This window comes from Trichomonas vaginalis, chromosome IV (assembly GCF_026262505.1).
Source record: "Trichomonas vaginalis G3 chromosome IV, whole genome shotgun sequence".
Classification (NCBI taxonomy): domain Eukaryota; phylum Parabasalia; order Trichomonadida; family Trichomonadidae; genus Trichomonas; species Trichomonas vaginalis.
The window spans coordinates 13,001,163-13,013,545 of record NC_067206.1 but is presented as its reverse complement, the minus strand read 5'-3'; the positions used below and the strand labels follow the sequence as shown (position 1 = coordinate 13,013,545).

At 35.6% G+C, this 12,383-nt stretch overlaps 8 protein-coding genes across 8 annotated transcripts, besides 1 other annotated feature; 5 read left to right on the top strand and 3 right to left on the bottom strand.

Moving 5' to 3' along the window:
* Window positions 1–12,383: part of a mobile genetic element that runs on past both edges of the window.
* TVAGG3_0081650 (protein of unknown function, DUF4106 family) lies at window positions 1,945–2,716 on the top strand (the record flags this gene model as incomplete). The annotated part of the gene is made up of 1 exon (XM_051222058.1): window positions 1,945–2,716. A coding segment is annotated over one exon (772 nt), but the record flags the coding sequence as incomplete, so codon positions are not given.
* Window positions 4,480–5,160, top strand: TVAGG3_0081640 (uncharacterized protein; the record flags this gene model as incomplete). Its single annotated transcript, XM_051222057.1, has 1 exon — window positions 4,480–5,160. The coding sequence occupies one exon, from the start codon at window positions 4,480–4,482 to the stop codon at window positions 5,158–5,160; it is 681 nt and encodes a 226-aa protein (XP_051107043.1).
* On the top strand, window positions 6,465–6,884 carry TVAGG3_0081630 (protein of unknown function, DUF4108 family; the record flags this gene model as incomplete). The annotated part of the gene is made up of 1 exon (XM_051222056.1): window positions 6,465–6,884. One exon carries the CDS (start codon window positions 6,465–6,467, stop codon window positions 6,882–6,884), a length of 420 nt encoding a protein of 139 aa, XP_051107042.1.
* TVAGG3_0081620 (uncharacterized protein) lies at window positions 6,901–7,350 on the bottom strand (the record flags this gene model as incomplete). Its single annotated transcript, XM_051222055.1, has 1 exon — window positions 6,901–7,350. One exon carries the CDS (start codon window positions 7,348–7,350, stop codon window positions 6,901–6,903), a length of 450 nt encoding a protein of 149 aa, XP_051107041.1.
* TVAGG3_0081610 (protein of unknown function, DUF4106 family) lies at window positions 7,813–8,262 on the top strand (the record flags this gene model as incomplete). Its single annotated transcript, XM_051222054.1, has 1 exon — window positions 7,813–8,262. The coding sequence occupies one exon, from the start codon at window positions 7,813–7,815 to the stop codon at window positions 8,260–8,262; it is 450 nt and encodes a 149-aa protein (XP_051107040.1).
* TVAGG3_0081600 (organellar and viral DNA polymerase type B) lies at window positions 8,891–9,648 on the bottom strand (the record flags this gene model as incomplete). Its single annotated transcript, XM_051222053.1, has 1 exon — window positions 8,891–9,648. A coding segment is annotated over one exon (758 nt), but the record flags the coding sequence as incomplete, so codon positions are not given.
* TVAGG3_0081590 (uncharacterized protein) lies at window positions 10,428–10,628 on the top strand (the record flags this gene model as incomplete). Its single annotated transcript, XM_051222052.1, has 1 exon — window positions 10,428–10,628. One exon carries the CDS (start codon window positions 10,428–10,430, stop codon window positions 10,626–10,628), a length of 201 nt encoding a protein of 66 aa, XP_051107038.1.
* Window positions 10,657–11,235, bottom strand: TVAGG3_0081580 (uncharacterized protein; the record flags this gene model as incomplete). The annotated part of the gene is made up of 1 exon (XM_051222051.1): window positions 10,657–11,235. The coding sequence occupies one exon, from the start codon at window positions 11,233–11,235 to the stop codon at window positions 10,657–10,659; it is 579 nt and encodes a 192-aa protein (XP_051107037.1).

Below are 12,383 nucleotides of genomic sequence, written 5' to 3'. Positions count from 1 at the left end.
TGAATTTACTCCGAGATATTTGATGTCAGAGCTAAATGACAATTCAACTTTCGTCATGAAACGCGTAAAAAATAGAGACGGAACGAAAGAACAAAAGCTTATGAATGCGGATGACGTAGATAGGGAAATTGTTGAAAACGGTCTCGGAATATATGAAATGCCAGCAGATGAGGTACAAGAAACTCCACAGGAAGAAGTTCAGATACAACCAGACATGGAAGAAATAGTTCAGCAACAACAGCTAGAAGAGCCTGAAGGAAACAAACAAGTCCCTCCTTTGGAAACTAACTTCACAGAACTAGATGAAGATTTGGAACAGCCGAAAAATCTTGACCCTCAACAAGAGTATGCGGAGAATATGGAATATTTCCAAGAGTCTAAAAAAAATTCGGCTGACATAGTAGAAGAATATCGAAAAATGTTTGCCGACATACAAAAGACTCCAGCACCAGATGAAAATATTCAGCATAGAATGGAAGTACTGAAAGAAAAATGTACACAAATACAACAACCCTTTTTACTTACGAGCATTTAACGTTCAATCTTCGGATGAACTCGGTGAAAATAAAAGGTTAAATTTCAAGAAAACATATAGAAATGAAACATTGTTTAAAGTTCATTCAGAACCTAACCAAGATGGAAACAAACCTACTTTTGTTTCTGCAGACGATGGAACTACAATGAGATGGGGTCATAAAGCTAACCGGATAGGTGGTTCATAAACTTACAACCACAATTCCAAGAAGTTGTAGACGCAATGGAAGTCAATGGTGAACGAGACATAGCTGGTATTTTAAGCGCGGCTTTAATGCCATTGAAAGATATGAAACATGCAGATATTTTGGACCAGTATGAAATGAACATGGCTGATGGAAATATAACACCTGACGTTCTAAAACATTTATCTCAAAGAACTACACAGAACCATAGAGATGGTATATTTGGTGAAGAGTTTAGAAAGACAGTTAGGGAGAGAGAAGAGAACCTATTGTACATGACCTTGCAAACGAAAGTTTACAAAATGTCATAAAAACTTACTTTGCAGACGATGAATCGAGAAGGGATGAATATTTAAGAAAACTCAAATGGACAGTACCAAATGAAATGTTAGTATTGAAAAACATGTTCCTTGACAAAATAAAACCAACTACAGAAATAAACGACGCAAGACTGAAAGATTGGGTAAAAGCTTTCCCATTCACAAAAGATATAGTTGGTAACATGGAAAGAAAACCAGAATGGCTACAAAAACATATATTTGGAAACGAGCTTATTCCATATGGACAGGCACTGTTTGAAGCGCTTGAACCGGAAACTCAGGAAAGAGTCATGCAAACAATACGCGAAGACTAATACATGACTATGACAAACTCTTTCTAGGATATAGGTTACCTGAGATGGGCGACCAGAGCCAAAAGGCAAAAAGGACATGGGAAATTTACAACATACTAGGTGAACATGAGGCAAAGATGCAACAACTTGAAGCAGAGGGCAATGAAGGAAAAAGAAGAGTTAAAAACTCAGTCAGGAAGAAAGTAAAGCTTGGTCGGAGTGGTTCTATTATGACATATAAATCCAACTATTCTATATTTTTACTCATATGAAATGTACGCCGCTCAGAATATAACGCCAACAGTTTTGGATGCCATGAATGGAAATGTTTCCGAATGGTATAACGAATGCGACAATGCATTAGAAGGTCAGAAATAGTTCCTGGAACTTACGAATATAAACTGCTGTTTCTTATGGAAATGTAGGTGAGTTTGGAGAAGGTTCTTCAACAACAGTAGATATTGCTTGCGACAGGTTTCATATAATTTCTATTGACAACTCATTCTTATACGTGGAACAAGACATTGAAATAAAACCTTCTGCCAAGTTGTCTGACAAGAAAGGTTGCAATGGATTTTCTATGTCGGATACCAATATGCTCCAGAAGTTTTCATGGGATATAAGATATATTCTAACTCTGACTTAGTTCAAACAGTAACATGGGCAAACTATGAATGGTTCGCTTTGAGAAACTCAGTACAACCACAAGCTAGAGAACAAACAGACCAGTATGCCACCATTGAGAAAATAAGAAGACTTGACCCTAACGTTCCAGGAGTTTATGTTAACCTTTCTGGACAAACTGCAGCAGCAGTAACCAAAGTAAAACTGAAACTTAGAGTTCCTTTGTCATCTTTCCTCATCTTCAGGTTTTTAAGATACTTGCCAAACTGGGCAGGAAAAATTTCTATCGAACTTACTCCAAGCAAAAATAACTTAGTCATTGCACCAACACAAGACCCATTCACTCTTACAGAAGTAGTGGGAACAAATAAAATGTCATTCGCCGACTTTTGCAAAAACAAAGTTGACTTAGACTTTGGTTTCTCAAACCTCAACACTGAAGTAAACTATTATTTCAATGCTGCTGGAGATGCTTGGGACCCAGTTAAGTTCACATGCGAAAAGTTTGAATGCAAGAGAATAGAAAGCAGACTTGCAGTCTATATGTTGGACCCAGATATTTCAAATGCTTTAGCTGCCAAATATATTGCAGTTCCACTTATGTTCCCTATACACCAAATATCTGTCAAAGACTTTGCAGGTGAAGTTGGAAACCAAAGTGCTGACCCAGGTGCAAGAACAGATATTGCTTTAACAACTGCAATGAAACATGCAGATACTATGTTTGTACTGTTCAGACGAACTATAAATGACTATTCTTGCTTCTACAACCCTGGTATTAAATACCATATAAACATAGATGGCAAATACTATCCAAGAGAAGAATATTCTACAGTTGAGGATATGAGGTCATACAACTTGACATTAGATGCTATGAACTTTAACAACAACTTCACAACAACCATAAACCCTGAAATGCAAAGTTCTATTATGCCATATGTGAAAGTATGGACTCATACAGGAGGTCAAAAAACTCAATATACAAATGGAGACCGTTCAAACTTTTGGCTTGGCATTCCATTTGCTGACTCAGAAGACTTTATGGGTGGTATTTCAACTGTTGGTACAGTTCAAATACAATATACTGGTGACAGAGACGGTCCAGATGAATTGAAGCAAAGAAGTTTACAAAACCAATAGCACTTTTCACGGAAGATGCTCTTTTGAAGATTCGTTCGATGAAACCTGCTGGGGCTCCTCAGATTGGCATAACGACAGCTTCCATCGAGCAGATTTTGGCAGCAGGTCAGTAAGTTGTTCTTGAACTGACTTCTCTCCGTCAAATATTGACAGTACGCCAGTTTTGATATAGTATTGTATTAAAAACTTACCTTTAGAAATATCGTCAGTTTTGTTGTTATATTTTTGTCTGCTTCAAGAACTTTCACCATCTCGGTTATACCAACTTTCTTTGCTTTATGAAAATATTTTGGTTCAGCAAAGACTGCTATTCTATAACATTTTCCATTGTTTGTATAAAGAACTATTCTATCAATGAACTTGTATTGTTTGTGTGTGTAAACTTTGTTCTGCTTCAATTCGAAGAGATACTCAAACGTCCATCTTTTTATTCTAAGTAAAATGTCATTTCCGAAAAATAGAAGCGTAAGTGTTTCAAAAGGTTTAATGGCGGTGGCAGATGTGAAGTTAAATTCACCAACTCAAACAAACAGTCAAAGTGTTGTTGTCAATGTCAAAGAAAAGATGTTGAAGTGGGGAAACCATACGAAGACGAAGATGTATAACAATAGTTCCTGTAAAAGAACAACCAACATACCTGAAGTTAGCAGAGACTTAAGTTCTGTTGCAGATATTCGAAACGACTACCAACAACTTAAAGACAAACTTAAAACTCAGGAGAAGATTTGTCAGGCTTTGGTATAATGTTAAACTTGGTTGAGCACAACCCTGTAAAAGTGAACTCATATGTCATCGCACCTCATGAAATTTTGAAAGAACTATTGAAACTTTTGACAGAGGCAGACGATATAAACATCAAAGAAATAGAACCCGACATTGCTTGCTGTGGTGTTTCATATAATGTCATTGACAAGATATACGTTATGAAAGGAGGTGAAACGTTGAACTTAAAATATAGTTTCCCAGACGTCATAAAAATATTTGACGACCACAACATTTCATTAAAATTTAGTTGCTAAGTAAAAATGTCAAAACTTCTTGAAAGATGTTTGAAGAAAAATAATATAGACTTTATTTCATGTAAAGGACTTTACACACTTTTGAACGATATGAAAGACCCTGTTTTGTTTGTTCGTGTAGACAAAGGAAAGTTCTATGTCTTTACAAAATATTTGAACTTCTTAGACAGAGAACTTCAAGAAACGCCATGTGAAAGTTTAGATGAAGTTCTTCTCCACTTTCAGAAAAACTTTTAAATATATGTAAATGGCAGAAGACATAGTGGTTTATACTATTACGACTAAAAACCCTGAGTCATATAATTCTATAACAACAAACTTACAAAGTCCTCAAGGACGATATTGTAAACTGACCTTAAACACGATGACGACTAAAGCCTGTTTTGCTCTTTTGACACCAGAAGACTTTGTTGTTGTGAATGGTAAAAAATACTTCTTTGAAGATACTTACTCAGATATACCACCAACAGGTTTTGTTGACTTATTTAATACTTTAAGGACGGATGTAACATGTGCTGCAACTAGAGCAGGTTTCATTATGTTTGGATGTCCGACTGAGTTTAGTATAAACGATATGAGCTATAATACAAAACTTATATCTGGTTTTTACTACCAACAGTTTCCTATAACAGGAAAAGGTGTCATACAAGGTTTGTCTGTTCCATTGACTTTAAGTACACCTATTTTATATATTGTTTCAAACTTAGGTTCAAAGTGCTATTCGAATGTCGACAGAAACTACTATGACCAAAAGATACTCATGCGTATAAACAACACTTTCTCTGCTGGTTTGCCTATTGTTCATTCGAATGCAGAATTTTCAGCTTTAGTAAACTCAAACACTTTAGCAAACATAAACTTAACCTTAGTTGACGCAAACTTTGTTCCTGTAAAACTTTTATGTCCTATGTATTTGTCAATGACGGCAGAAAGTTTCGAATTGGAAGATGCAACTGGTGAAAGTATTGTATTACAAGAACAACTTCAACAACAAATAGCTCAAGAACAACAAATGCAACAAATGGAACAACAAAGTCAAGAATAAAAAAAAATATTATTTTTTTATTTTTATAAAAATGTACAGAATAGATGTTTCAGATTTTTATGACTTCCAAGCATTCAGAAATATGTGTCCATTTAGAGACTATAACAAAGCAGTCGAGAATTTGAAACGTTTAGTCATTTATGTTGACTCTGCCCCAGAATGTTATGTCATGAAAGAATGGGATGTTGTCTTTAACAAACCAAGAGCAACAATAGTGTCTGAACAAGAATGTAGACAGAAACTTAAGAAAATAAAAGTCGTACAAGTTGGCATGAAGATGTTAGATGCTTGGGATATCTTATTGTCAAAGTTAGAAGATTTTTCAGTTCGTGGTATAAAGTTCTATACACCTTCTCCAAACTTCTATTCTATCTTCACTGGATATAAATACGAACAAGTAGAATGGAAAGAAAATATTATAGAAGCTTGGTTAGACCATGTCAAAGAAATTATATGCAATGGAAACGAAAGAGTCTATGAGTATATCTTATGTTGGTTTGCAAATATCTTACAACATCCAAGTGCTAAAAATGAAACTGCTCTCATTATAATTGGAAAACAAGGAACTGGTAAGAACACATTCTTTACAGATATCTTATGCAAACTATTAGAAGGTTATTCGAATCCGAATATGACAAACTTAGAAAACATCTGCGGTAAATTTAACTCTTCAATTGAGAATATGAAACTTATAGTTTGCAATGAACTTCAAAGTATAGATACAACAAAAGTTTTGAACTCAGATGCTTTGAAGAGTCTTATAACAGACAAAGTTGGAGTTGTTGAAAGAAAATATAAAGACCAAAGAGTTTGTGAAAATGTTGCAAACTTCATTATGGTTTCAAACAATGCTGTTCCGATGAAGTTAGAAAGTTCTGACAGAAGATATGTAGTTGTCAGAACGTCAGATTCTCATATGCAAGATACAGAATATTTTGACGACTTAGCAGAAACTTTGACATCTGACTTTTACAACCACTTGTTCTCATATTTCATGACATTAGATATTTCTAAGTTCAATCCAAGACAAATTCCACATACCGAAGAGAGACAAACATTGTTAGAAGCAAACAAGAGTGTATATGAACTGTTCATAGATGAAACTGACTTTGAGTGTTTAGATGAAAGGTCATTGTACGATGAATATAAACAATATTGTCAAGAGTATGGTTATATGACAGCGTTTAAACGAACATTCTTGGCAAATGTCAAAAGTCTTTTAGACATACAGAATGGTGTATATACAAAGAAAAATTTTTCTGAGTAAATTTAAAAAAAAAATATTTTTTTATCCGATAGAAAAGATGACAAAATTCATCTCAGTAAACAAGTACATGTCAGAAGTCAAAGATAAGTTAGCTCCATTCGCATATTTGAATGTTTACTTCTACAATTTTGAAAAGTCTACATTTGACAAAATTTGGAACATTGTACCAGTTAAGTTTGCTGTTGTTAGAAAAAGTGGTGCAACTTTTGAAGACTTATACATTGACGGTATGTTGACAGTCAAAGAAAATTTTGACAGAAAGTTCTCAAAACTCGAAGAAGGCAAAGCATACAAACTTGTTATACCTTATGAACCAAAGAAAGCAGACGACTATGAATATTATGAGTCTAAGATAGTTGAAGTTCAAGGTAAATTGGGTAAAAAGATTTTAGAGTCTAAGCCAGTGTTTGCTCCTAAAGAGGAAGAGAACATTGACATTGACCCAGAAATGTTCTAAAAATAAAATTTTATTTTTACATGTCAAATTTCTTTTTCTCTGGTTCAGGTTCTTTCTTCTCTTCTTCTACTTTCTTTTCTTTCTTTTCTCTCTTCTTCTTCTTCTCTGGTGGAGTTATGTCAAATTTGGCGCAACCATATTTATGTAAAAGTTCTTTGTCCTTTAATAGCTCTTCTATTCTGTTTTCTATTTCATCTTCAAGAACAGCGCATGTGTCTTCTTTGCATTCTAAGAACTTTTGTTGGACTTCATCTTTCCAATCGGCGTCATCTCTGTCAACAAGTCTGTCATTGACAAATTTTAAGACTGCTCTGCTTAATGTTTTATGGTTCTTGTCATATTCCCAGAAACAGAACTTTAGAACAAATTCACCTTTCTTGTTTACACTATGTAAGATTTTATGGTCGACAGATGTTTTGCTGTCGAAAAGTTTGTCTCGAATATAGATAGCGAAATCGCTCGACATTTTCTAAAAGATAAAAATTTTAATTTTTCTAAAAATATGTTAGAAAAAAAGTTTGCTGACATTGACAAGAAATTTGAGAATGTTTTAAACAAGAACAAGAGGAAGTTAGAAAATGCTCAGATAAAACCCATACATGACAAGTTCCTATTTGCTCAGAATGGTATAACAGGTCTAATCGCACCACCTGGGTCGGGTAAGACTTTCACTTATCTTAAAATGGCTGCACAACAACAAGAACTAGATGAGAAGAACCCATTCTATGAGTTAGTTGTTATTTGTAGTACTTCTGGTCAATTTGACCAAACCGTCAATTCGTTCAAAGATATTATAAAGAAGTCTAAGTTAGTATGTATAAAGGATACTGAGTTGTTAGATTGGATAAAGAAGTACCAAAGAAGAGTTTTGAAGTATAATGCTATAAATGAGTATATAAATTCTAAGTTTAAAGACCCAAATGAGGAAATGCAGAGAATATTAGAGAAGAAACACTTCAGAAACAAACAGAAAGAGATAGAATACATTTCGAAGAAATTGCAATCTTACGATTGGAAGACTTACCCTCACAGATGTCTTCTTATCTTAGATGACTTTGCTTCTCATCCTTTGTTAAAGAACAGAGAACAAGACATGTGTCGAATTCTTAAGAAGCTCAGACACTTTAACATCTCAGTCGTAATATGTGTACAGACAGCAAAGAGTTTAAGTAAGGATGTTAAAAGAATACTTACTGACATTATACTTTTCCCCGGATTGTCCGAAGACGATTTCATGGAACTTATGAAAGAGTCCATGGCAGGTAAGTTTGACAGACATGAACTATGGGAGAAGTACAAAGTCATACAAGACCCTCATACTTCTTTCAGAATTCACATCTACGCGAACAAAGTTCAAATTGTAAAAAGTCAAGCTTGAAAAATAAAGAGTTTTGGCGACCAGGGTTTTTTCACTACTCGCTGTTCTTCACGATTTTCATGAGTTTTGGCGACTGCGTTTTTTTCATTACTCGCTGTTCTTCTCTCGGTTTTTCCGAGGGAAGCAAGCATATGAGGAAACTCATGAAATTTCATACGGAATTCAGCAAAAATAATGTTTATGTTAGAATGTTAGAAAACATGTTTTCTAACATGTTTTCTAACATGGTCTAAAACATACAAAACTCATGAAATTTCATACGGAATTCAGCAAAAATAATGTTTATGTTAGAATGTTAGATCTAACATGTTTTCTAACATGTTTTCTAACATGGTCTAAAACATACAAAACTCATGAAATTTCATACGGAATTCAGCAAAAATAATGTTTATGTTAGAATGTTAGATCTAACATGTTTTCTAACATGTTTTCTAACATAACTATTTACAAGCGTTTTACATGGTATATGTTGCGATGGTTCATGACTTTAAACAGTTTTGTAGCTTCTATTTCTTCTTTTAGTATGTCAAAAGTTTTAACGATACCGAAAGTTTCTTTATACTTCTTCTTGACGTCAGACAGAAGGAAATCTTCTGCTGTTGGATAGTTTTTGTTCAGAAATTCTAACATGTTCATTTTATCTTCTGCTGGTTTTTCTGCTTCTTTCTTTAAATCTGCATAGTCGTTTCGCATACGTTCTATCTCTTTGACGGAGTAGTTATATTTCCTCATTGCTGCTTTACATTTTGAACATTGCGGGTTCATTTTTGCGTTATATTCTGAAACCTTACCTGCTAAAACAACTAAGGCGTCAATGGTTTTCTTCATCTCGAACATAGCGGGTCTTATTTGTTCGTTCCATACCTTACCCCTACTATCTTTATCTCTTATTTCCCAAACACATTTTGCAACTAATGAAACAAAGTTGTCGTAGGTCTTAAATTCTTCGGATTTGTAAAGGTCAGAGATGTTCTTATATACCATGTCGCAATCTTTGTCCATAACCTTATGGTTGCAATGAAAACCAAGGAATTCATAATTTACCTTTCGTATGAACTTCTTTATTTCTACTGAGTCAGTTGCTTTGACTTCTATTTCGTCAAATTCGGGAATGGTTAGTTTTTGTTGTTGGATTTCAGGCAATTTGGGTAAATGGTCAATAATGTCCTGCATTTCATAAAGATACTGTTCATTTGTTTCATCTTTCGCACTACAGTCTAAATTACTTGTTAAAAGTTCTTGCTTTATCTTCTGGATTTTTGTTTCGAAAGTATATGAAGAAGGAATGAAGTTTTTCATCTCTACTAACATAGATGTTGGATTCATAACTAGCGAGTTTGGTGCTGTAGTTGTTTGAATTGTTGTTGTGCCGATTGTTGAAATCATGTCTTTTATACAAAATAAAAAAAATAAATAAAATAAAAAATAAAACTAATTTTATTTTTTATTTCGGGAAAATTCATGAAAATTCAAGAGTTTTAGACCATGTTAGAAAACGTGTTAGAAAACATGTTAGATCTAACATTCTAACATAAATTATATTTTTGGTGTAAATTTCATGAAAATTCAAGAGTTTTAGACCATGTTAGAAAACGTGTTAGAAAACATGTTAGATCTAACATTCTAACATAAACATTATTTTTGCTGAATTCAGCAACAAAATTCAAATTGTAAAAAGTCAAGCTTGAAAAATCTAAGTGTTTAGTCTTAGTAAGATGGTAGCTTCTTAAAGCAAATACCATTGCTGAGTTTTATGTACGTGAAGAGAAGTACAATGAATTCAATTACGAGTACAATTGCAATGACAACTAAGGCAACTATTTTTGTCTTTTGCCAGCAAGGGTACTTCTTCTCTTCCAATGGTTCGGCAGAACTATACTCACTCATGAGAAATGCCAAAACGGTTTAATAGAAAAAGTGTCATTTTTTCATGTCCGAAGACTCGAAGGTGCAACACTTCCAAAATACCGACGAACTCAGAAGAGCAGCATGGCAGTATGTTCTTGACAACTTCTTTGAGTTCTCCAGGCACACCTTGGAAAATGCTGAAGAACTCCGACACAGAGAATTTGGAGAAATTGCACTCCAATACTACCTTGACAAACAAAGGGTAAACAAAGGGTAAAATAAGACTAAAAACTTAACGTTTAAAAAGTGACATTTTTATGAGCTCCGAGTCACCGAGAAAACTTGGTCAGATGTTAGCAGCTTACTTCCCTGAGGAGGATGGAAGCGTTACATACGTAAGGTTCAAAAACAACGAACCTGGAATTGCGTACCAAATTCGCAATTACATGACCAGGGAAGAGTACGAAAGGTTCCTACAAGAGAAACCAGCTCTAAACAACTCAGAAAAGAAAGAATAAAAAGTTTAACTCGTAATTGTTTATTTTTTTACTTGTAAGGGCAAGCTGCAAGTATGAAGTCGACTATCTCAGTCTTTGTTTTGACGAGCTGGACGGCTCTTGCGAGTACGTCTGTTTTGCGGTCTCCAGCTGGTGTCTGACCTTCGTAATTGCGCATGTTCTTGAGAGCTCCAGTTGTAAATGGTTGTAGGATGAAGAGTCTCTCAGACTGCTTGAGGTAGTCTTCACGGTCACGAACCGAATCTGTGGTACGAGTCGAATCGGTCGATTTGAGGGAAGAGACTGAAAGCCTGTCGTCTTCCATAGGGGCAGTAGCATAATCTTTGCGTAAGCGGTTCAGACCTTCTTCGAACTCTTGGTCTCTCTTGGATTGGGATTGAGATTGGAATTGCTGGGGTGGAGCTTGCTGGAACATCCAAGGGTTGGGGAAGTAAGGCATAGGCTGAGGAGGGTAGTTCGGGAAGCCTTGTAGTGGAAATTGGTAGTAACCTTGAGGTGGAAATTGGTAGTAATTTGGTGGAGGGACTTGCTGGAACTGAGGTGCAGGGGCTGGTGCTTTAGGTTCCTCTGGTTTGGGAATGGACTCGGTTGGTGGGACGTCGGACATTCGTCTGTGGCTTAACCGTCGGACCACAACGATAAAAATCTCTGCTCCTAGCAGTACTGCTACTGACAGTAGCAGTACTTTTACTGACAGTAGCAGTACTTTTTCTGACAGTAGCAGTACTTTTTCTGACAGTAGCAGTACTTTTACTGACAGTAGCAGTACTTTTACTGACAGTAGCAGTACTTTATCGTCGAAAACCCTCTCAAATTTTCCTTTTTACTGCTAGTAGCAGTACTTTTACTGCTAGTAGCAGTACTTTTACTGACAGTAGCAGTACTTTTACTGACAGTAGCAGTACTTTTTCTGACAGTAGCAGTACTTTTACTGACAGTAGCAGTACTTTTACTGACAGTAGCAATGGTCGAGGTCGAACCTACCGACGAGGCAATTTACCTAATTGAAATTAACGAGCTTGTTAAAGACTTCCTCAGGCAGAATGTAAAAGGCAAGCTTGTTAACTGTTGGATAACGGGAAGGGCTGCCTTGAATCTCGAGACTTCGACTGGAATTCCAATTCAAATACCAGACGGGACAGCCTACGACGACATAAAGCAAGCAAAGAAAGAAGCTCTTCTCAAGTTCTTTGCCAAGCGTCCTTGGATACAACTTCCAACCAGAGAGAACCCTTTCCCAAGAATGAGCCAAATTCTCAAGGGTCTCCTTCACTTCTCGGGTCAGCCGTTCTACATAACCTGTGAAGGCGACATCCAACCAGTTCAGTAAACCTTAACGTTTAGAGTAAAAACATTTTTTTTCATTTTTTGAATGAAGCAAGTTAAATTCGTCCCACACCAATCTCAATGGACCGATGAAGAGTTTCAAGCTATGGTTGAAGGTGTTGAGAACGACATAGACGGCGAACTTGAAGGAGCTCAAATCACAATTGCAACCAAAATTGCAGGAGTCAAGGAACAGATAGCTCCACTTAAAGCTACCAAAGCTACTCTTGACCTCATGGATAGTTACCGTTTAGATGTCAAGAGTGGAATAAGACATTTAAAATTAAAACTTCTAAACTACGAAGCTATACTCCAAAAGTTAGCAGAAATGAGAAGACTTTACCAGAGCTACTTACATGTAAGGGACTTACCTTCAAGCAGTCCGACCAAAGATGAATTTTCTGACATTGTCCCAATTTTGTCCGAAAG